The 24,475-nt window shown below is 41.5% G+C and overlaps 3 protein-coding genes across 5 annotated transcripts in view; 2 read left to right on the top strand and 1 right to left on the bottom strand.

The window, feature by feature from the left end:
- Positions 1 to 1,990, top strand: part of Rxfp1 (relaxin family peptide receptor 1) — a 150,885-nt gene extending 148,895 nt beyond the window's left edge. For all 3 annotated transcript variants that reach the window (XM_076574281.1, XM_015999595.3, XM_042279184.2), the window contains one exon: positions 1,465 to 1,990. In XM_076574281.1, coding sequence (XP_076430396.1) covers positions 1,465 to 1,766 — 302 coding nt within the window. In that variant the 3' untranslated portion in view covers positions 1,767 to 1,990. The remainder of the gene's footprint in view (positions 1 to 1,464) is intronic.
- A 6,887-nt stretch (positions 1,991 to 8,877) lies between these two features.
- On the bottom strand, positions 8,878 to 12,770 carry C6H4orf46 (chromosome 6 C4orf46 homolog). The gene is made up of 2 exons (XM_006981092.4): positions 12,147 to 12,770; positions 8,878 to 10,459 (listed from the first exon to the last, which is right to left on the bottom strand). Exons 1-2 carry the CDS (start codon positions 12,321 to 12,323, stop codon positions 10,304 to 10,306), a joined length of 333 nt encoding a protein of 110 aa, XP_006981154.1. The 5' UTR covers positions 12,324 to 12,770; the 3' UTR covers positions 8,878 to 10,303.
- A 118-nt stretch (positions 12,771 to 12,888) lies between these two features.
- Etfdh (electron transfer flavoprotein dehydrogenase) overlaps positions 12,889 to 24,475 on the top strand; it is a 28,445-nt gene continuing 16,858 nt past the window's right edge. The window contains exons 1-4 of the mRNA XM_006981091.4: positions 12,889 to 13,023; positions 20,749 to 20,889; positions 21,641 to 21,870; positions 24,307 to 24,388. Coding sequence (XP_006981153.1) covers positions 12,990 to 13,023; positions 20,749 to 20,889; positions 21,641 to 21,870; positions 24,307 to 24,388 — 487 coding nt within the window. The 5' untranslated portion in view covers positions 12,889 to 12,989. The remainder of the gene's footprint in view (positions 13,024 to 20,748; positions 20,890 to 21,640; positions 21,871 to 24,306; positions 24,389 to 24,475) is intronic.

Below are 24,475 nucleotides of genomic sequence, written 5' to 3'. Positions count from 1 at the left end.
GTTTAGAGAGTTGTAGGGATGCCCAGCTCAGCAGTAAGAGCATTTGCTGTTCTTCCAGGGCACAGGAGTTCAGTTCCCAGTGCCCACATAGGGAGGCGTACCTGTAACCCCAACTCCCAGGTATCTGACACCTCTTCTGACTCCTTGGGTACCCCCACATATGGTGTATACACTGACAGAACAAACACAAGTTAAAATTAATCTTCAACAAAAGACAAATTTAGTCAAATATGTTTGGGGATTTTGTTTTTATGTTGCTTTAGTTTAGGTTTTGGGGTTGTCTCTTTGTACTAGGGATTGAACCTAGGGTCTCATAATACTAGGCAAGTACTCTACCACCGACTTATAGCCCTACCCCTTTCCCCCCACTTTTTATTTTGAGGCACAGTCTTGTTAAGTTGCCTCATTCATGCTATAGGTCAGAATGGCCATGTACTTGAAACCCTCTTGTCTCAGCCCTTTATTAGTTGGACTGTGGGGCCGGTGCCACTAGCTACTCAAAGACATTTCACTGAGGTAAATATTTGGTTTAAAGCCTAAAAACATTGCGGGCTGGGGAGATGGCTCAGTTTAGAAGGTGCTTGCCACACAAGCAGGAGTTTAGGTTCCCCAGAAACTACGTAAATAGCGAAGTGTGGAGTGGTACATCTGTAATCCCAGTGCTGGGAGGAGGCAAAGACAAGGGAATCCCCGGAGTTCACTAGCCAGCTGGCTTAGCCTGCTAGGCGAGTTCACAGAGAGGTCCTGTCTCAAAAAACAATGTGGAGAACAACAGAACAGACACCTGACATTGACCTCTGGCCTCCACATGCATGAGCACATATGTGCACATATACTTGCATACACACACACACACACACACACACACACACTGCCTATGTGTACAAGCCCTAAAATGTGTGCCTATTCTTAAAATAAAATCAATAGGCCTGGGAGCAGTTGGGCACTTGCCTAGCATGTACAAAGCACTAGGTTCAATCCCAAGCAGTGCCACAAAGGAAAGCAGAAGAAAACTACATAAATAGCAAAAAAGGAAATTCATTCAAGATAAATCTACATATTCTGAGAAATACTACATGTACTTCCTATTCATTAAAACATTTGCAAAGGGGGATATATGCTAAATGGCATGGTTTTCCTTTAAATGGATTCATAATGATATGGCATGGTTTTCCTTTAAATGGATTCATAATGATATGTCATGACTTTGTGTAAATCCTACCAACAGTGTTCTTTTGTTGGCACGCTGAAGTATTCAGGAGAAGCCATTCAGAAAGAGCCCCCAGCCTTCACAGCACTGGCATTCCTTTAAACACTGACACTACAGAAAGACATCCTGAAAATACCAGAGACTTGGTGTTTAATTATGTCACATCAAAGAAAAGGGCGGCTGAAGACGGGAGATACAAGAGATGCCTTAAACCATCTATTAACACTCAGATTTTTCATTTTTTTCTCTTCCAGAAACTATTACTTCTTGGGTGGTGATTTTTATTCTACCTATCAACAGTGCTTTGAACCCGATTATCTATACTTTGACCACCAGACCGTTCAAGGAAATGATCCATCAACTCTGGTACAACTACAGGCAAAGAAGGTCTATTGACAGAAAAGGGACTCAGAAGGCATATGCTCCGTCATTCATCTGGGTGGAAATGTGGCCCTTGCAAGAGATGCCCACTGAGTTCATGAAGCCAGCAGTTTTCACAGACCCCTGTGATCTGTCTCTAGTCTCTCAGTCATCTCGACTCAACTCTTATTCCTAGCTGGCTCTGTCTGGAAACCATTTATTCTCAGAGAATACTGTGAAGTGCTTCTAGAGGGATTTGCTGATATGAAGTAAATACCACAAAATGTGTGACTTATGGTTAAGACAAGTTCACTTCGAGTGACACAAGGTGGGGAAAGGTGGCTGATGTTCATACGAAGAGAAGTAACTATCCTGACAACGTGTGCATGTGTGTGAATACATAGTTGCATAGGAAACGAAGGGAAATCTATTTCTGGCATGCATTTATGCACACTGCATGGAGGTAAAGTGCTGGACACACACAATATAAAGCTGTTTTAATCTATATATTGTGTTTAATTACTAACAACACAAATTCTACCCACAGCTCCTAGATTTCTCTGTTGTGCCTATCAGCAAACATAAGACCCATAGACATTTTAAAATTAAGGTCTAAGGTTTTAGAATACTCAAAGATGACAGCGTCAGATATAATGTGTGGAGCCAGTGAGACGCTCAGTGGATAAAATTCATTACTATACAAGTGTGCTGGCCTGAGCTCAATATTTGGATCCCATGTAAAGGTGGAATGAATAGACTCTGGAAAACTGTCCTCGGACCTCCACTTGTGTGACATGGCACGTGTGTGTGCATATGCACATCACACACACACACACACACACACACACACACACACACACACACACAGAAATGTTTTTAAATATGGCTGTATGCAAAACAGAAACATTGTGTTTAGAGAATCCTCTGTGTTGTTCTTGGAGTCTCCATACTTGAGAGTCAAGGCAATGTATTTATTAAAAGGAAGCTTTGCTGCCAGGTGTGGTGGACAAACCTGTAGTCCTAACATTAGAGAGGGAGAAGCGGAAGGAGCACAAGTTCAAGGCCAGCCTCAACAACCTAGAGAGACCCTGCCTCTAACGTGCAAAAGTAAAGCTTGGGTTATGGTTCAGTTGTTAAAGTGCTTGCTGCACACGCACGGGGACCTGAGTGTGAATTCCTGGAACCCACACTTCAAAAAGAAGGTGTGCTAGGGCATGCCTGTAATCCTAGTGCTGTGGAGGCAGAGACTGGAGGATCCCCAAGGCTTGTTGACGAGCTATTGGGAAGACACCCATCATCAGCCTCTGATTTCCACACACGTATGTGCACACATATGCACATACATGCATACACAAAGATAAAGGAGGTAGGCAAGCTTTGTTATACACTCAGAACCAGCATTTTTCTGTCACTCCCTACCCAGTTTTCTCTTGGCTTTGCTTTAAGTGAGCGCCATCACGAGGAAATAGAACAAAGGGTAAGCCAAAAAAGGAAGAATGGGGGTGTTTAAATCAGTGAAATCCAATTCAGAGTTCAGAAACAAACCTTCGTGTTTCAACAAACTGATTGTTTAAAAGGGTGACAAGACACATGTAATCTAGCCAAATTAAATCAAGAGGCTATGAACAACTCATATCCACAACCAGCAAACAAAACTTGTAAGAAAAGCTAACACCAGTGCTCCTCCAACTGTTCCTCTGATGGAAAGTGAGGGACCACTGGCGAACTCACTCTACGAACCCAGCACAGCCCTGATCAAAACCATAGAAGAGCACAACAAAAGAGTAAAAACTACTCATCAATTTCCTGGCAAACATAGGTGTAAACACCAGCAAATCAAAGTCAAAAACAGATGGGGAAAAATCACACACCATGACCAAGTTTGTTTCCTCCAGGGATGTAAGTTTGTTGGTCCAATACACAGAAATCAATAAATCTGATACAAAAGTAGAAGATGACAGGTCTCATATGATTATTTCAACACACACACACACACACACACACACACACACACACGCCCTTGACAAATTCAACATCCTTCATGATAAAAGATCTAAAGAAACCAAGACTAGACGGGACACATGCCAGCATGATAAAGGTTATATAAAACAAAGCTAGAGCTAAGTGGGACAGGAATGAAGGCCTTTCCTCTAAAGCAGGGAATGAGGTAAGAGTGCCTGCCGGGGACCCCACTAGTGTCACTGGTGGCAGGAAAACCATCTGCCTGAGGTGAAGAATGGAACTCAAGTCAGCACCAATTTTGCAGGTGCTGGGCCAAAACTTCTAGAGTCTGACCTTGTGATATATTGTTCCTTACACATTGAAGCACAGTAAAACGCTGGAAAGAGGTTTGCATGTGATGATTATCGCAACAAAGCTGAGGCATAGCTACATAGAGACTCCCTAGCAAAGTAGGAAAGCACCTGTGACCCTCACAATGAGTTCTATTGACTGGGGCCTAAGGGGGAAGGATCTGGGATAAGTGTAAGGATAGATTCTATTGGTGGAGGATGCAAAGTACAGGGACCTCTTTCATAAGGATGGGTTCTAGTCCCTGAGACAAAGCTCAGGATTAGAGCCTAAACAATGCTCAGGATTTGGGGGAGTTCAGGAAGACTGGCCTCATAGAATAGCAAAAATATCACCAAATTGTCAAGACAACATCCACTCCAGCCTTCTGGGTGACCAAGCGTCAGTCATTTTCTTCCTTTGAAGAAATTAGGCCCGTGTGTTTAACAGTTCTGGTTCCTCCAATGCTTTCTTTAAGCTGTGCTTCCTACAAGTGCCCACTTACACAATTCCTATTCAATATACTGTTCAAAGTCTTAGCTTGAGAAAGTATAAAAAGAAACAAAATGGACACAAATATGACCAGGAGAAATTAATATATGCTTATTGTAGACAACCCAAACCTACATTTCAAAGTCCCTAAAGATTCCACCAGAAAGCTTCTAGATTTCAATGTTTTCTGTATAGTGTTCCTAAAAATAGAACTACCATGTGACCTAGTTAATCAATTCATAGGTGTACACCCAAAGTACTCTGTGTTAATATAACACAGAAATACATCCATATTTATTGTTAATACTGTTCACAGAAAAAAGGGAAAGGGGAAAATAAAGAGCCTAGATGTTCATTGAAAGAAAAGGAATTTACATATTTACAAAAAGTTCAGTAGCCTTCCTATATATCTATAAGAAACTTCATTTGAATTGAAGCAAGTTCATTGTGGGTATATAGAAATACTACTGCTTTTGTGTTTGGTTTGCATTCTATTTGTTAACATGGAAATCTCCAATTATATTCATTTTTCTGAAAATGTCATTTTCTTTCTCTTGATGACTAAATAAAGTTCCATTGTGAATATGTAACATGAAATAAGCCAGACTCAAAAGGCAAATAGTGTATTTTCTCTCTCATATGAGTGTGTGTGTGTGTGTGTGTGTGTGTGTGTGTGTGTGTGTGTGTAAGCATGCACACGTATGTGAAATGAAACTACAAAAGGAACCATGGCAGGGAAGAAATACTAAGTAAGGGACAGAGAAGGGAGTTGGGGAAGAGGATAGGATTTGTGTGCCAACAAAAATCTTGCACTAGCAAGCAGGCTTAGTGGATACATGACTCATGCTACACATCGAGGCAGAAGAATCGAGTGTACGTGACAGGGATCACTAGGTCTCTGTACAGGGAAGTGGGACTTGGTTGACTTGTTATCCAAGCAATGTGACAGTAGTCATGCTGCCTTCATCCCTACCGACGCCCCCTCAGCAAGGGGGCTGAGTGTGTTTCTCCCCCGCCTAGAGTCTGGATTTCCTGCCCCCCCCATCTAGCTAGCTACACACACACACACACACACACACACACACACACACACACACACACACGAAGCAGAGGGATGATTTTTATAGAAAGGAGGTGGGTGGAAGCTATGGATGGATTAATGAAATCCGCTTATCTACTTCTGGCTGATTGGGGTGTTTGGGAGTTAGGTCTTCAGTTTTGTAGTGGGTAGTCAGCAGGTGGTCTTTGGGTTCGAGGCTTGTATCTGAATTTACACGTCAGAAAGACAAGGTTCTCCTCACTGTAAGACCTTTTGGAGTTGGATTTGTTGAATTCTGGAAGAAATGAGCAAAATATAAGTTTACTGAGAAGAGTGGGAGCCATAATAAGTAGATTCAAAGACAGAACCATCACCATGAGGAAGGAGTACTAACACTCAGGGTCTTGACTGGATCAACTTCCTGAAGGATATCTGGAAGAGCCAAATTACGTATAGAGCAGGTTAGAGGAGGTTGTGGGGGAAGGCATGTGAGGGTAAAGACAGTTATTAATAGGGTTGTCATGGATGTCCCCAAGGTTAACCTCAGTTCATCAAGCATCCCAGCAAAGCAGGCCGAAGGTGGCAAGGAGATGAGAAAGCAGGCCTCAAGTGCAGGCCTCACGTGCAGGCCTCACATGCAGGCCTCAAGTGCAGGCTTCAAGTGCAGGCCTCAAGTGCAGGCCTCAAGTGCAGGCCTCACGTGCAGGCCTCAAGCATTTGCCACGGTGCTCTTTCAGGCCTGGGGCTGCTGCTGAAATCAGCCAGGGCACGGATCTACAGGCCTGCAATATCAGTGCCCATTTTGAGGTCTGGTGAGTCAGAGTATATGAACGGGAGAAAAAGAAAGAAGCTTCTCTGTGATCTTCAGGTTCCCTTTCAGAACTGTGGTCAGAGCCACGAGTCTGAAACCAAACTGGGCTTCCCAGAAATTGGTGGGTCTGGGAAAAAGAACAGACCGAAGCCAGGGATTCCATGAATTTTCACAACAGATGGGTGGAGGTGGACAGGAAGACTGGAGAGTCCAGATTTACCCATTTGGAGACAAAGCTCCAATGCTGGAGAAAGATGACAGCCCCGGTGATGAAAAGCAGGCAGGAGCCCTAGGTGGCTGGGGGAGGTGGCAAAATAGCAATGGTCTGGGCAGTCCACATTCACACACCACCACAACCACCAACAACAACACTAAAACTGAATTGCTTTGGGTTCCATCTGTTCTGGTGTGGAATGAAGCCAGTAAATTTTCTTGATTCTACCTACCTCATAAAGGTTTCTGGGATCCATCTACTCTTCGTCCCAACACCCAGTGTCTTAGTTTGGGTCATCATGTCTCACTTGGATATTTTCGATAACCTTCTAACATGTCTGTATCTTCAGTTCTAATCTATCAATTGATCACCATAGGTTTTTAAAGTTCTCCCCCCAACCCAAAAAAGCATCAGGGTTGGGAGTGTTAGATGTTATAGAGATATTAGCATTACATTTAGGTAATAATTGAGTTCTCTACAGACATGTGTATGTGTATACATGTATAAACACATATACATGTAAGAGATAATTACAAAGAACTGACTCATATAATTCTGGAGGTCAGCAGCCTTAAGACTACAGAGCTGATGTATCAGTTCAAGTCTGCAGGCTGACAGGGTGGCCTTCTTCTGTTTGGATGAGGTTTAACATCTTACCTTGAATATGATTTGCTTAATCTTTAGAAATTTACCTCAGTCTGGTATAGTCCTGTCATATGAGCACTTAGGAAACAGAGCAGGATCAGGAGTCCATGACCATCTGTAGATACTTAGAAGAATTTGAAACTACCCTGGGATACATGAGACCCTATTTTAAGAAACAAAAATGATTAATGTCAAGAGCTGGAGTGAGTAACATACACAAGTCCCTAAGTTTGACCCCTGCTTCACACATGTACACACATGAATACACACAAAAAGGGGAGGGACGACCCTTAAACCTTATCCATACTCTCACTGAAAAAATCCAGAATATTGAACCAACTATCTAGGCACCCACCGCACCACCACACATGAGGAGAGGACAAGGACAGACCTGAACTCTACCGTCTCTGGAAGCCTCTGGGCAACAAGGTATAGTACAAACAAGCATTAATAATCTCATCTCATAGGATATCGAGGGTTTTAAGATTTCTGAGTAAGAGTGTTCACCTTGCGTGTGTATGTGGACCACATTCATTGCTAGTGCCCAATGAGGCCAGAAGAGGGTGTTAGGTCATCTGGAACCAGAGCCATCATGGGGGTGCTAGGAACTAAATCTGCATCCTCTGCAAGAGCAGCAAGTATTCTTAACCACTGAGCAATCTCTAAAAGCCCTGGGAAATTGTTTTAATCTCAGCTTCCATTTCCTGCTCTGTGAACAGACATCACTTTCCTCGGAGCTGATGGGTTTCTAGAAAATAATGTTCCAAAGTTCTAACACAATGCCTGATACGTGGCTCACTTCCCATCAATGAGAATACTAAAATTTCCTCTGAAGTTTGTAATAAGCTACTTGCCAAGTCAAAAAGTATCTTAGGTCTTTAAGAAAATGATTCTCCTCAAGCTTCCTCACAAAATAAAGCAGAAAAATACATGAAAGGGGATAATTTTTAATCCCAGCACTTGGGAAGTAGAGGCACAGTAGGAATTCAAGGTCACTTTTAGGTATCATTTTAAGACCTTGTCTCAAAAAAACAAAATACCTGTAAGTATGATATCTTAGTTAGGGTTTCTATTGCTGTGACGATGAAACACCATAACCAAAAAGCAGGCTGGGGAGGAAAGTGTTTATTTGGCTTACACTTCCATATCACTGTTCATTATCGAAGGAAATCAGGACAGGAACTCAAACAGGGCAGAAACCTGATACAGAGGCCATGGAGGGGTGCTGCTCACTGGCTTGCTCAGCCTGTTCTCTTATAGAACCAAGTACCACCAGCCCAGGGATGACACCACCCACAGTGTGCTGGGCCCTCCCCCATCAATTGCTAATTCAGAAAATGCCTTACAATGGATCTTAACGGAGGCATTTTCTCAATTGAGGTTCCCTCCTTTCCGGTTGGCATGAGACTAGCCAGTGCATACGGAAAATATAAATACACACATTGAGGGTCTAAGGAGGGTCTACTAAGCACACACAAGGCCCTGGGCTCAGTCTCTGCACAATTTGGGGTAGGAGGGATACAAATCAACAATTATTTAAAACCATATAATCACAAACTAACAAACAAATGACCACTTCACTTCTATGGCAGCGGCTGTGGAGAGAAACAAGGGGATGGGGTAAGAGGTAGCAAAGCAAAGTTCCAGGGAGTCTAACTTTTGAGGGGGGACAGCTAACTGAAAAAGATTTAAAAAAAATAAAATGTAAACATTAACTCTGCATAGTAGGAATACACGGGGATTATTTAAATGATTCACCTTTTCTGTATGGTTGAACTACCTCATACAGTCTTAAATAATGACCAAAGAAACAGAAATTGACTTGTAATACATTTATTTTTATACATTTTTAAATTGCAATTTTCAGAATATATATGTATTTCTCTCATACGGAAATAAGCATCTCTTTGGTACAGAAATCACACCATACATGTTGTGTGATCTTAAAAAAATCTTAAAAAACCTATGACTATGTCAAAACTAGTCTTTGCCCATCCGTTTGTCCCCTATCACAGCTCCACTGTGAGACTTCATAGAGTTCTGTTCACATCAACATATCTACACAGACGTCATATCAAAGATACTTAAAGGTCGAGTGTATCAAGGTAGTACATGGCTTGATAAAAGATGGCATAGTACATGGCTTGATAATAGATGGCACAAATTACATAAAATACAGTACAGGTCAACTAGAACTCTAACAATAAGGTCAACTGATATGAAACCCATTGAAACAGTTAAATGTGACACACTGGAAACTAACTTTATAGTAACGTAAATAACTTGCAAAGCTCCAATACTAGCATACAGCCATAAATGTGGTAAGGCATTTCAAAGATAGCAATCAGACATATAGAACACTAACAATAAAAGATACTAACTATGAAAGCAGCTTACTATAAAAATAGACAAAAGTAAATATTTTATACAAGTTTTCATTCTATGAAGTAAAAGCTTTTTAGAAATGGGATCACAGAACAGGAAAAATATTTTTTAAAAGTCATCATCAAAATTCAAAACCCTGTACTGGGTATGGTGTTGCACACCAGCAGTCAGTCCTGCCATCCAAGAGGCTAAGACGGAAACGTGGGGTTCACAGCGAGACTTTCTCAAGACAGAAGAAAAACCAAATTCCCATAGAAATTGAATATTTTTCCTTCAAGTCAATGAAGTTTAGATTCATACAGTTTTCTTAGAGAAACAATTAGTCTTCATCCTAGAAAACAGGAAGCAAACGTAGCTTCTAATTACACTTGTCAAGTCTTATCCATGGGCACTGAGCCTTGTGTGATATGGCTTCGGGTACTGAGCTAAGAAGTAAATAGGGTGCCATCACTGATTTCAGAGAAGGTGTCCTGTGGAGTTGGACCCACCACCTGAAGTCTCCATCAAGGGCCTTAGGGGATGAACCAAGCTCAAATCCAAACTCAGCACTTCTGGCATCTTCTTGAAAAACGAATAATGATCTGGTTGCTATAATCAATTATTGACTGATGGAATTAGCTTTCATAAATGAGTCTACAAGAGTTTAGAGGGCAGAAAGTATTCAAGGTAAACACTGTGGTAACAGAGCAATTAAACAAACAAACAAACAAAAACCCTTCAGTATTCTGCTTTCTCAAAAGTCAAGAATACCAAGAAAAAATCATTCTCAGTATAAATGTCTGGAGACAGGCAGCCCCATAAATGCAGCCCATGTGCAAATATCTTATGTGTGAGTCATTAACTGACCACATCTGCAAGTCAGTTGTCGGGTTTCAAGGAATCATAGCCTTCTTTCAGGAGGTCCCGCCACGTTTTAAGGAACCGTGCATTTTCCGTGCATTTCAGGGCAAGCTCTTCCACCTGAGCTGATACCGCAGATGTGGCTTCAAGAAGTTTAGTTAATGAAAATGCCGCCTGCAATTTAAAGAAAGAAAAGTCAAAGGGTTGTGGTACTTAGCGACGAACCCAGGGCCTCCACCACTGAGCTACACCCTGAACCCCACATAGGCTTATTTTTAAAATTCTCATCTAACTTCACAGTCTTAAGAATAGCTTAAAACCTCCAAATGACCATTTGTTTTTCTAAAAAAAAAAAAAAAAAAAGCGAATTTTCAAATACAAATACTGCTTCTTTCTTGAACCCAAAGCCTCAGAGCACAGTAGGCACACAGCTCTACCCCTGAGCTACGTTCACAGCCTCTATTTTTTTTATTATGTAACTTGAGGAAACATATCTGCCACAAAAATACTCGTTACACATGACAAGTCGTTATTTTTTTTTTTTTTTTTTTTTTTTTGGTTTTTTCGAGACAGGGTTTCTCTGCGTAGCTTTGCGCCTTTCCTGGAGCTCACTTGGTAGCCCAGGCTGGCCTCGAACTCACGGAGATCCGCCTGGCTCTGCCTCCCGAGTGCTGGGATTAAAGGCGTGCGCCACCACCGCCCGGCAACGGAAAACACACCCAACCCTCATGCACTTCACCAAGGCAACCTGGAAACCCCTTGACTAAAAGCGACAGAACCATCTAAAGGACTTCCTCATAAACCACTCTTGCTGATAACAAGAGTAACAAAAGCACTGTTCACTGTTTTTACCCATGAACACTTTTTTTTTTTTTTTTGGACTACAAAAAAAAAATGTGAAATCCAAAGAACTGATACTCTGAACTGACAGAACATCTAAAATCTCTCTCTCTCTCTCTCTCTCTCTCTCTCTCTCTCTCTCTCTCTCTCTCTCTCTCTCTCTCTCTCTCACACACACACACACACACACACACACACAGCTATGAAAAACTCACTTTTAAATAAAATGTTTTCTCCACCAAAGATATGAAACAGCACTTTTTTGGGTATGACATCGGTACTTAGTCTACACATTTATTTGTAACCAGTATTGTTTTGGAAAATAAAAATAAAAATAAACCCTGGACCAGTACTTCAGTCATCTCTTTTTTTAAAAAATGCAAACAAAGACAACAAAAAATGTGTCGCTCAGTTCCCTGTTTCCAGTCTTCACAGGGCTGGCATTTCACGGTGCTCTCCCAGGAAGGGGACCCGCTACATACTTCACTCTGCCCTTCCTCTCTAGAGTCCCTAGAAAGTGAAAACTGACACCCTCCAACCCCCTCAGTGGTACGTGGGCTGAGGTCAGGTGGTGATTTCTGGGAATTCGAGCTTGAACAAAAAGTTGACAAAATTTTTGCATTGCAGGAATCAGTGAAGCGTCCTGTCTAATCCATCAGTGAAACCAATGATCTCCGCGGCCGGCTAGGATTAGCCCAGGTCTGCTCAAGTCCAACAGAGAACAAGTCTGCGACCCACAATAGCATCACCAGCTGGCCCTGGGCTGGTGGCCAACGAGAAGAGCAAGCTCAAGTCCCTCGGAAAGTACCAAAGGGCAGGAGGCTCTGGCCCAAAGAACTCTTTGAGGTGCGAGGAGGCGGAGAGCGGACCCCGGCTGCGGTGCTGCGGATGATCGCAGCAAGAGGGGAAAAGGGAAAGGGTGCGGGCTGAGAGAGCAGAGGCTAGCCCTCCACTCCCTGGCAAGGATCGCAGGCTGGAGCACCCTAGCTGCAAGCAGCGACCCGGACCCGGCGACACTCACGTCTCCGATCTGCAGCTCCACTTGCTCCAGGGGGTCCACGGTTGGGTGGTGGCTTCGGCTCGGACTCCGCCAGCCCAAACTCACTGGCATGCTGAGGGACGACGAAGAGGCGCCCGAAGACGGAGACGAGGGAGGCGGCGGCGGCGGCGAAGCCCGAAACTCCTCAGGGTCAGCCATGGGGCTGGGCCGGGGGACGCCGGACGGACCAAGCAACCGAACCCACACACCAACTGCCTTTCAACAGCTCGCGCCCAAAGCCCACAGGCTCCGCCTCCTCCCACACGGGGTCCCGCCCCATCTTCTCCTGGGTCTCCGCCCCGGACCGCAAGGACTTTTCATTTTTCCAGACAGCCAATCAGATGTCAAAGCCAGTCGTCATCACCCCCGTTCCTGCGCACATCTCGGGTGGGCACCGGAGAACGCTGGAGCTGGACACTACAACTCCCAGAATGCCGAGCGAATCGTCCCGGCTTTATGTTCCCAATGCGCGTGCGCAAAGCGGGGGGCGGGACTTGGTGGGGAGCCTCTTCCGCACACTCGGTTCCTGGATGAGGAGGATGGCTGGGAAATGGAGTCTTCTGCCTCTCTCTGGCTGGTACGTGACTCAGAAACCTTATTGGCCGCCGCCTCCTCTGTGGCGCCGGCGCAAAGCAGAAGAGGGGCGGGCACGCCGCGAAGCAAGGGCGGTCGACCTAGCCTAGAAGGCTGACTTCAGAGGGGCAATCAGGGCTTCTTGGCAGGCGATGGCGCCCCCCGTGGCTTAGAAGTTCAACGCTCTCGGCAAGCCGTAGACGGGCCTTTCTCCGCTGTGTCTTTGTCAAGTCTCCCGGCTCCTCTTGGAACATGTTGGTGCGGCTAGCCAAGCTGTCCTGCCCTGGTGAGAAAGAACTCCCGGTGGGGACAGATGGAGCAAGGTGGCTAAGCTGGGGCACAATAGACTGGGCCACCCCTGGGGTACCTGCAGGCACCTCTCTCCTTATCTGTTTCCTTAGGCTAAACTAGGGCGCGGGTCAGTGCTGCCAGCGCCTGCTGGTGGACCCTGGCTTCCCGTCCTTGAAGTTGCCCCACTTGGCAGAATTAACATCTAGGTGAAAGGTCATGAGCGGAGGAAAATTGTCAACACTGCCCCCTCGATGGAGTCTTCCCAAATCCCGATCCTAATCTTTATCCCAAGGCTCAGGTGTTATCTGCTGCCTTATTAGGAATGGGACCCGAAAGAAAAACTTGTGTGGGATTTCTCCTTGGCTCTGGCCTGGCGTTCATCTTCGTAGCCATTCTAGTTCGTGAAGTCTGAGTTGTCATAACGTGTTAAGTCATGTGCTGCCCGGGTCACCAATTATGTCTGAAGCCGCAAATTTTTTTTCTGCATTATTCTTAGTTAAATCCAGGCACTTCTGTGAGGGGTGCTTCTTCAAGCAGCTGGATGATATTTTTTAAATTTTTACTTGAAAACAACCCCTAATTCAAACAGAAGTTTAGAGGACCTTGAATTCTGTTGTAACTGGCTTAATATAAATCTTTACTGAATTAAGATCTGGCTATGGAATTTTTAAACAAGTATACATGTTGTAAATCCAAAGCAAGCATCTATTACACACAGGATATGTTCTGTTTGGGGGACCATCAATGTATCAGATGCTGTCTTCTTTACACCCTAATTTAGATGCAGTCTGTCTTGAGTCCAGTCGGTGACTTTTCCTTGGATGCTAATTTGTTACATTGTCAGTGTTAGCACTAGTGACGGGAACAAAGTGGACATGAGTGTGTAATGTGTATGGCTGATCGTTGTTCAGTGGACTCTGTGACTGCTTCTCTACCATAACTCAGTCTCTATGCCTAAATGTTCAGATGCCTCATGAGAGACACCAGGCTTGTTTTAGCAAAGGAGTAAAGGTTATGCCTTTTTTTAATTCCCTGGTGGAAATCAGAGGTCACGGTTCAAACTGTTCTCAAGCAAATTAGTAGCTGTACAAATAATAGAATGAAAGTTTGTCATATTCCACTCATTAGTTTTCAGAAGTAAATGATAACTTGTGTATGCTAAACTACAGTGTATAATAGTCTTTGTAAATGATGACAGTATGTTTGAGCTCAAACTGAATTTGTATATAATATTTATAGGTATCTTTTGTAAGATTTAGAATAAGTAAAGACTTAATCTTGTTCTTAATAAAGTATTCCCAATATAATTTTTTATGCTTTTTATTTATTTATTTTGATTTATTGAGACAGCGTTTCTCTGTGTAGCCCTGACTGCCTGCAACTGTCTCTGTAGATGAGACAGGCCTCAAACTAACAAAGATCAACCTGCCTCTGCTTCCCAAGTACTAGGATTTAAGGCATGTGCCACTGCCACCCAGCAATATTGTAATTTTTAGTGTGCATTACAAGTAAAGAAAATTTGTTTCCCTACCACTTTGAAATTGTCAAAAGCAAATGTATAGTACTTACAAGGTACTAGACTTCTACTCCAAATGCTTTCTCCCACTTCATCATAACATTTATTGTCTTGATGCCAGGTATTACTTTAGAAACTATTTTGTTAAAAAAATATTAACCATGCAATTGGTGCTATAAAATAAAATTAGTTTATGTCAGGCTGACATTATTTAAACATGCCTTCTTTCTGTTTAATTAGAAGAAAAGAAAATTTTACCACAGCCTCAGTTTCCATGACTTCAGAGATAATTTCAAATCAATTACTAGTCTCAGAGTTTGACAGGTATTAGAAGGGACTATCTGAATTTCTGTTTGTCTGCTGTAAATAGTGATTGTAGCTACTTACATATCTCAGAAAGTTATGAGGGATAAGATATGATAGCTTTGTTTTGTTTGGAATGGGTTCTCCTGTATCACAGGTTGGTTATGATCTCATTATGTAGCCGAGGATGACTTTGAATTGCTGATCCTCCCAGTGTGCATCACTACCCCTGGTTTATGTGGTACTGGGGATTCAACTAGGCAAGCACGGTATCAACTGAGCCAAATCCCCAACCAAGACATAGTATTAAAATGAAAGTTCTTAACTATTCATTGTTTCCTGGGAAGTATAAACTATATAGTCAAAATGAAATTCTTTGTCTTTGCTATTTATTCTTTACAGTCCATATGTAAAAGTTTCTTCATTTGCATATGCTTCATAAGACACAGTTCAAGTTAGAAAAGGCCAGAATTTGCCAGGCGTTGGTGGTGCATGCCTTTAACCCCAGTACTCGGGAGGCAGAGGCAGGTGGATCTTTGTGAAGTCAAGGCCAGTCTGGTCTACAGAGTTCCAGAAAAGGCTCCAAAGCTACACAGAGAAACCCTGTCTCAAAAAATCAAAAGAAAAAGAAAAAGCCAGAATGTAGCTGGAGTTATCTCCAGTCCTGCCCAGGCCTGCAGCTGCTCATAACCAAACAAACACACAGAGACTTACATTACTTATAAACTGTATGGCCATGGCAGGCTTCTTGTTATCTAGTTCTCATATCTTAAATTAACCCATTTCTATTAATCTGTAAGTTGCCACATGGCTTGTGGCTTACCGGTACTTTTACATCTCACTTCCTCTGTGTCTGGCTGGCAACTCAGCCTTCCTGTTCCCAGCATTCTCCTCTCTGTTTATCCTACCTGTACTATAATTCCTGCCTGGCTACTGGCCAATCAGCATTTTATTTATCAATCAATCAGAGCAATATATCCACAGCATACAGAAAGATATCCCCAGTACTTCCCCTTTTCTTTTTTCAAAAAGAAAGGTTTTAACTTTAACATAGTAAAATTACATATAACAAAGTAATTATCAGGCAAGAATTACAGTTACAATATCTAGTCTATTTATAATATCTAGTCTATTTGTATTTGGCAAAATTAGAAAAGATATCCTATCTATCCTATATTTGTGAGTCTAAGGTTTCATATCTAACTTATCTTTTATCATAACTAAGGAAATTATAACTATCTAGTTGTCAACTACATCAAAGACCTCAGAAAGATATGATATTACCTGAGAAATGGGAGAAGGACACAAGCAACTTCCAGGAGTCTTGCTAGAGTAGACAGAGACAGCTGGCAGCCTGGACAGTTATCCAAAGTTCCTCTGTAAAGTTGGGGCATCTGTCTTCAACCCACAGGCCTAGAGTCTCTCAGTCACTTCTCTCTATGTCCTGTAGAATGTCTGGCAGTTTCCTCTGAGAAGCAGGAACCTGAAGGACCACTTCACCTTGCAAAGTTCAGTGGTCACCTTCCTATGGGTCCTGTATGTTTAGTCGATCAAGCAGTCCAGGCAAGAACAGTTTCTTGCCCATGGCTATGTTTGCCAAGAAGAAGATAAACTCCATATAGAGTGTCTTTGATGCCCATCCTCCTCTCTAAAGTAAATCAGTGCTGCCAGGAACAGACATATCTCACTGTCCAAGAAAGTTTAAAATTTTAAAACATTTTAAATGCCATATTCTGTAGGTCTTTGAAGTGTTTGAAGATTACCTACCTAATTGAATTATATCTATGTATACCTAGAAAACTTAACATGACTATAAGTTTGACTATCATAGAAGACTAATTATTGCCGGGCGGTGGTGGCGCACGCCTTTAATCCCAGCAGTAGGGAGGCAGAGCCAGGCGGATCTCTGTGAGTTCGAGGCCAGCCTGGGCTACCAAGTGAGCTCCAGGAAAGGCGCAAAGCTACACAGAGAAACCCTGTCTCGAAAAACCAAAAAAAAAAAAAAAAAAAAAAAAAGAAGACTAATTATTAATCTGTGTTTTTTAATTATCCATTATAATTTTAAATGAGTTGCACAAACAATACCTTAAATAAGAGTAGAAATATACATACAGTATAACAAAATTGACTTTAAATTTGTAATAAACTAAAATCTATAGCAATTTAAAACATTTACCCAAGTTGTTGCTCTATAATAGTAGATTTATTAATCTACCCTTTCAGCCTATTTATACTATCCCCCTTTTTTCTGTAGAAAGAGATCGAATTTATAGTCAACCTTTTCTTTTAGCAATATGCTTGGGTTTAGAGAAGGAGTGAGCCAATTCCATCTCCAAAGCCAGCTTGGTATATTTGGGAATTTGGGTGTAGCTTCTCATACTACTTCCTGCTGGATGCAGGTGCTGTATTCTTATGGGGACATAAAGAAAATTTAGTAGTCCCTGAGGATGTATTGTGTTGCTGGAGGGCTTCTCTCCAGGTTCCACCAAGCCCCGCAGTCCCACAATCTACGTATAAAATAATCACTCAGACACATATTACTTATAAACTGTATGGCCGTGGCAGGCTTCTTGCTAACTGTTCTTATATCTTAAATTAACCCATTTCTATAAATCTATACCTTGCCACATGGCTGGTGGCTTACCGGCGTCTTTACGTGCTGCTTGTCCTGGCGGTGGCTGCAGTGTCTTTCCCTCCTTCTTCCTGTTTCCCCAATTCTCCTCTCTCTTTGTCCCGCCTATACTTCCTGCCTGGTCACTGGCCATCAGTGTTTTATTTATATAGAGTGATATCCACAGCAGTATTATCTGAGCCAGTTGTCTTGAGACTGTTCTGGATGTTGGATCATCTGGGCCATGGTGTCATTGGAGACCTTTCAGGGGGTCTTGGCTGGTCAAACCTAATGTATCTTAACCTGGAACAAATCCATAGCCTCTTGCTTTCTGTAGAAACAAAAGCAGAGCCTCCTTTCCAAAGCTGCATATCCTTAGATCCAAATTTTGAAATCAAGATACTTTTAAAATATACATATTGGTTTAACTAAGCAGCCTTTACAATCAAATGTCTTTCTGCAGTTAAAAATCCCAAAGACAACACAATCCAGATTCTCTGTGTAATATCCATCTTTACATGGCTTATTTTTTATACTGCCTTTACTGTCTCTTTAAAAACTTTATTTTTAAAACTATTTCTTTATATTACTGTCTATATTCATTCTTATCTCTTTCAAGCCTTCATACATTTTTACACATAATGTAAACCATTTAAAGTCTTGTTCCATCTGAATCTGTCTTATTTTGAATCTGTTGCTTTAAACTGCAGCATTTCCTTCCCAACATGGCGGTGGTACATTTACTGCCAGCTCTGGGTCTGGGAGCCATGTGTACCATCAACTATCAGAAGCAGTGAGTCTGTGCTTTTATCAAAGCAACATGTAGCCCAGAAGCCTCTTTATTTTTTTCAGTCTGTACTAGTAAAGACTAAATCCACCACACAGTGTAATGTGCAGCTTGCATATGCCTCATTCCCACCATGTTGTAGGTCAAGCCTGCATGCCACAAACCCACCATAGAGTAGTTCAAGCACACAGGCTGTGGCTAACTTGAGAGAGACAACTAGGAAGCTGTTTTTAGCTCCATTTTAGAATCTTCTTTCTCAGGCTTTAGGTAGAAACTCTTGCCCCACATTCTGGCGCCATTTGTAGCTGGAATTACCTCCAGTCCTGCCCAGGCCTGCAGCCTCTCAAACCCAAATAAACACGTGGAGACTTATGTTACTTATAAACACTGTATGGCCATGGCAGGCTTCTTGTTATCTAGTTCTCATATCTTAAATTAACCCATTTCTATTAATCTATAAGTTGCCACATGGCTTGTGGCTTACCAGTACTTTTACATCTCACTTCCTCTGTGTCTGGCTGGCAACTCCTGACTCAGCCTTCCTGTTCCCAGCATTCTCCTCTCTGTTTATCCCACCTATACTATACTTCCTGCCTGGCTACTGGCCATTCAGCATTTTATTTATCAATCAATCAGAGCAACACATTCACAGCATACAGAAAGACATCCCCAGCACCAGAATTTATTATTCCAGAAATTAAACAGAAGTCTATATATAGAGAGAGAAATATATATCCATTGAAATTGTTGTTAGGAAAGTCCCGATCCATTTAACAAACAAGTATTGTTTAATTTTGTTTTTTGAAACAGTCTTTCTATGTAGCCATAGCTGGACTGGAACTCTGTAGAACTGCTGGCCTGATAGTCACAGAGATCTGCCTGCCTCTGCCTCTGCCTCCAAATACTAGGATTAAAGACATGTGCCACCATGCCCATCTGAATAGTTGTAGCTCTTGTATTTCAGTCTTTAATCTATTTTTTGTTATCACTATATTCTTTATTTAAATTTTTATCTTGAACTTTATTTAAGATTTCAGATGAGTTGTAGAGCAAATATAGAGTCCCCATGTGCCTTTTCTCAAGCTTAACATCTTACATGATCATGGTGACTATCAAGACTAAGAAATTAACATTGATGAAATGTTATTACACAAAGTTTTTGAGATTACAATTTTCTGGTCCAGGATCTAGTTCATGTTGCTCTTAGTTAGCATACCTTCATCTATTTTAATAAGACAGTTCTTCTGCTTGTCTTTTGTGACCTTGATGCTTTTAATGTGTATTTGTCAAGCATTTAATTGAATGCCTTGCAATCTAAATTTCCTTGGTGGTTTCTCATGATATCCTGATTAGACTGAGGTGTAAGGATTTTTGAGGGCATGTACCACACAGGTAAAGAATCTTTCTTGTTATGTCATAACAATAGCATGTGATATCTGTGTGTTGCTAGTAATATTTAAATGATATTTGATCACTTAATCCAAGTTATATTTACTATACTTTTTCTACTATAAAGTTTGGGTTTTTTTTTTCTCTTTTAATCTTCTACTTATTAGAAATTAGTTAAGTACAGCCCACACTCAAAAGGGGAAGAATCAAGAAATTATGGGTAGAGGCAGAGGCAGATGGATCTCTGTAGCTAGAGTTTTCCTGCCTTGCCCACAGTCAGGACAATCTTTGTCACCTGCTAGTCCCACAGATGCTCAGACCCAACCAAGTGACTTATATTGGTTACAAACTATATGGCCATGGCAGGCTTCTTGCTAACTGTTCTTATAGCTTAAATTAATCCATTTCCATAAATCTATACCTCGCCACGTGGCTCATGGCTTGCCAGCATCTTCACATGCTGCTTGTCATGGTGGCGGCAGCTGGCAGTGACTCCTTCCACCTTCCTGTTCTTTCTTTTCTCCTCTCTGTTAGTCCTGCCTATACTTCCTGCCTAGCCACTGGCCAATCAGTGTTTTATTTATTGACCAATCAGAGTAATTTGACATGCAGACCATCCCACAGCAGATCTCTGTAGTTCCAATCCAGCATTGTCTACATAACAAGTTGCATGCCAGCATGGGCTATGTAATGAGACCATGTCTCAACACACACACACAAACACACACACACACACACACACACACACATACACACACACACACACACACACCAAACAAAACAAAACAAAACACCACATTGATTGAGTGGATATCACTTTGACATAAAGAACAGGGTATGCATTTTTTCAATTGTTTTAGTGCCATTTAATGAGTAACCATCTCCCCTGTATGTATTCAGTCCCTGAGCCGTTCATTTTATTATTCTAACTTGTTCTAAAAGATTTGAAATTGTTGCATAATGACCACAAGCTAGCTGTATAATCATCTAAGAAAGAGCATGCTCCATTTCCCTTTGTGCCATTCATTAAGAACAGTTGTTCTGCTTAGAGACTTTTCATTCTATGACAGATGAAAACTAATCTTTAAAGATATTGTTCATAATTTTTATGCAGTGTACCAGTGCTTTCATGCCTTAAAAATTAAGAAAAAGTGCCTACCTCTGTGTGCTACAAGATGGTCTTCAACTTCTGTTGTACCTCAAATTACTACCCACTATACTGTTCATCCCCGGGAAAAAGACAAAAGATGGGAAGGTATGTAATAACACTCATGAAAGTCTTGAGACTTTCCGAGATACTTTGTATTATCTTGTTGGTATGAATATTTTATTTTCCATGATAATTTAAAAGCATTCAAGATATCTCACAGCGTTATCAAATGTGTCACATAGTACTGTTTAGATAAGTAAAAAATTTGTTGTTGTTGTTGTTGTTGTTAATTTGTTTCTTTCTTAGAATAGGGCTTCATGTAGGCCTGGCTTTGAGCTCCTGATTCTTCTGCTCTTACCTCCTAAATACTGAAATTATGAGTGGGCACCACCATGCCTTATAAATTTTTTTTAATAAATCTTTTTTTTTTTTTAATGTGCAATGGTGTTTTGCCATGGGTGTCAGGTCCCCTGAAACTGGAGTTACAGACAGTTGTGAGCTGCCATGTGGGTGCTGGAAATTGAACCCAGATCTTCTAGAAGAGCAGTCAGTGCTCTTAACCACTAAGCCATCTCTCCAGCTCATAAATTTATAATAATGGATTTCAAAGCCAAAAATTGGTTTATGGGAACCAAAATAAGATACACAATGAAATAGAACCTAAGAAAACCTAAAACTCATCAAACGATATATTTACTATAATTATTATGCATAGCCCAGAAGGAATATCTATAAATTATACTCTGAAGTATAGTGAGCACACTAAAATACATATTAAAGTATCCTAAACCAGCATATGACTCATGTTTATCAGGTCATATTAATTGTTCTTTATTTTTAACCTGTGTCCTCCCAGGAGTGAACATGGAGAGATTTGCAGAAGAAGCAGATGTGGTAATAGTTGGCGCCGGCCCTGCCGGGCTCTCTGCAGCTATTCGTCTAAAGCAGCTGGCTGCTGAACACGGGAAGGACATCCGTGTGTGTCTGGTGGAGAAAGCTGCTCAGATAGGCGCTCACACGCTCTCAGGGGCTTGCCTTGATCCAGCCGCCTTTAAAGAGCTCTTCCCAGACTGGAAGGAGAAGGGGGTAGGACAAGCTGATTCTTACACAGGTTTAACCTTTGCTGTTCTACTTTTACATTAGTGACATAAAGAAAGCCTTTTCATGTAGGCATTGAATCTATATACTCTTGGATATTTTAATTTTAAAAGGTTCAGTGGTATAACATGGACAAACCCTGGGTTCAGTCTCCAGCACCACACACAAATGAACAAAAACTGGAAAGCTAGGTAGAGTTGATGACTCTTGTACTCTTACCATGGAGGAAGCAGAGGCAGGAGGTTGTTGAACTCAAGGCCAGCCTGGCTACATAGCATGACCTAATCTAAAATAAAAAAGAAGTAACAAAATTGTAACTTGAGGTAGTAGCTCATATTTGTATACAGTTTTATGTATTATTTATTTATTATTTTGTGTGTATGAGAGGTTTGCTTGCATATATGCAAGTGTACCACTTGTGAGCCTGGTGCCTGTGAAGGTCAGAGAGGGCTTCAGATCCCCAGGAACTGGAGTTACGGACACTTGAGAGCTGCCGTGTGGGTGCTGGGAATCAAATCCAGGTCCTCTGGAAGAGCAGCCAGTGCTCTTAGCTTCTGAGCCAACTCTCCAGCTCTTAATTTCTATTTTTATATAATGCCGTCTACATATTCTACTTATATACTGGGCTTATGAAAAGCCATGATCTTGATTATTCTTTTGAACATTTTACCTAATAAAATACACACTTCGTTTTTTAAATTTGTTCCTAATAAAGTATTATGTAGACTTTTCTGGGATAATACAGTATCTAAAGCCAAAAAGGAAAGTCTAATTTTCTTTCTTTTTTTAATTTTTTTTTTTTTAGATTTGTAATTTTATGTGTATGAGTATTTACCTGCATGTAAGTGTGTATACCTTGAATATACCTGATGCCCGCAGAGGTTAGAAGAGGGCATTGGGTTCTCTTGGAACTGGAGTTACAGATAGCTGTGGGTGCTAGGAATTGAACTCAGGTCTTCTGTAAGAGCAACAAGTGCTCTTAAGCACTGAGCCAACTCTCCAGCACCTGACAATCTAATTTTCTAAAGCAATAATTAATGTGGTCTTCTCTAATCTCAGCAGAAAAGGCTACAGGTATGATATACAGGGGACTCAATGTTAGGTTTCATTGCTCTCAAAATTAGTCTGAAATTGGTTAAAATCTTACATTCAACTTTTTGTTCTGTAGGATGCGTCATATATGTCCTACCTCCAAAGCTAGAATATTTGTGAATACTTTTTTTACTTTATGCACATTGGTGTTTGGCCTGCATGTATATCTGTGTGAGGGTATCGGATCCCCTGTAACTGGAGTTATAGACCGTTGTGAGCTGCCGTGTAGGTACTGGGAATTGAGCCTGGGGCCTCTTAACCACTGAGCCATCTCTCTAGCCCTGTGAATACTCTTAATAAAAGTCAAATAAGTATATAAATGTCATTTGTAATCATTCTTTATGGAATAAACTAAAGTCTAAACTTTCCTTTGTGTTCTCCTTCCCAAAATAGCATGCCTTTTTAACACAAAAACACTTTAAAGGAACAGCTATCATTGAATTGGTGCAACATCAGTACTAATGTCAAAGCCCTTTATTGCCTTGACACTCTCTCTCTCTCTCTCTCTCTCTCTCTCTCTCTCTCTCTCTCTCTCTCTCTCTCTCTCTCTCCCCCTCCCTCCATATCTCTCTCTCTCTCTCTCTCTCTCTCTCTCTCTCTCTCTCTCTCTCTCTCTCTCTCTCTCTCTCACATACACACACACACACACACACACACACACACACACACACACACACGGTGTCAATGGGCTGTCATTACATACGTGTTAATTGTCTTTATCACCCAAAAGGATAACTTTTCTAATTTTTTTTTTTTTTTTCAGCAAGGCAGGCAATTTCAGCTTGGAGCCAGGCACCTAGGCTGTACTCACACAGAGACAGGGAAACATGATGTGCACAGTTCAAACATCTCTCCAGAGCTTCTAGACAAGAGGTTTCTAGGACAAAACTACCAAGACATATGGGTTAGCTTTTAAGATTTCCATCTCAAGGCTAGAGAGAACACTTCAGAGCGCTGATTGTTTTTCCAGAGGATCAAAGTTCAATTCCCAGCACCCATGTGACAGTGACAGCTTATAACTGTCCATAACTCCAGTTCCAGGTGATCCAGCCAGGTACTCTGTGGGCTCTAGGCACACAAATGGTACACAGCCATACATACAGACAAAACACCCATACACATTTAAAAAACAAACAAAAAAATTTCTGTCTGTTTCAAACAGACATAAAAAAGATTTAGTTACAAGGTTTCCAAAGGAAAGACTGAAAGAAAAGTGAAGAGGAAAAGAGGAGTTCCTTTTCCCTTCTCTCTTTAAGAAGATTTTTTTAAATGTATATTCAGCCCTACAAATATAACTGAAAATATTTCCTTCCTGTTTTCATTTGTTCCTAGGCTCCACTTAACACTCCTGTAACGGAAGACAGATTTGCAATTTTAACAGAGAAACATAGAATTCCTGTGCCAATTCTTCCAGGTAGAGTATGGCATAGTCAAGAGAGCATGGACTTGCACAGCTCAGAGAAGCTGCAGTTCAGTGGGGAAACGCCCTCCTTTGCAAACA

This window comes from Peromyscus maniculatus, chromosome 6, assembly GCF_049852395.1.
Source record: "Peromyscus maniculatus bairdii isolate BWxNUB_F1_BW_parent chromosome 6, HU_Pman_BW_mat_3.1, whole genome shotgun sequence".
Taxonomy (NCBI): Eukaryota; Metazoa; Chordata; class Mammalia; order Rodentia; family Cricetidae; genus Peromyscus; species Peromyscus maniculatus.
The sequence above is the reverse complement of the archived record's forward strand: the minus strand, read 5'-3'. Positions and strand labels throughout refer to the sequence as shown.

Bases quoted from the DNA above. Each gene is read 5' to 3' on its own strand.
- C6H4orf46 (XM_006981092.4), bottom strand. From the start codon at position 12,323: ATGGCTGACCCTGAGGAGTTTCGGGCTTCGCCGCCGCCGCCGCCTCCC. The intron at 10,460-12,146 runs GTGAGTGTCGCC...TTTAAATTGCAG, and splicing joins TGGAGCTGCAGATCGGAGAC to GCGGCATTTTCATTAACTAA.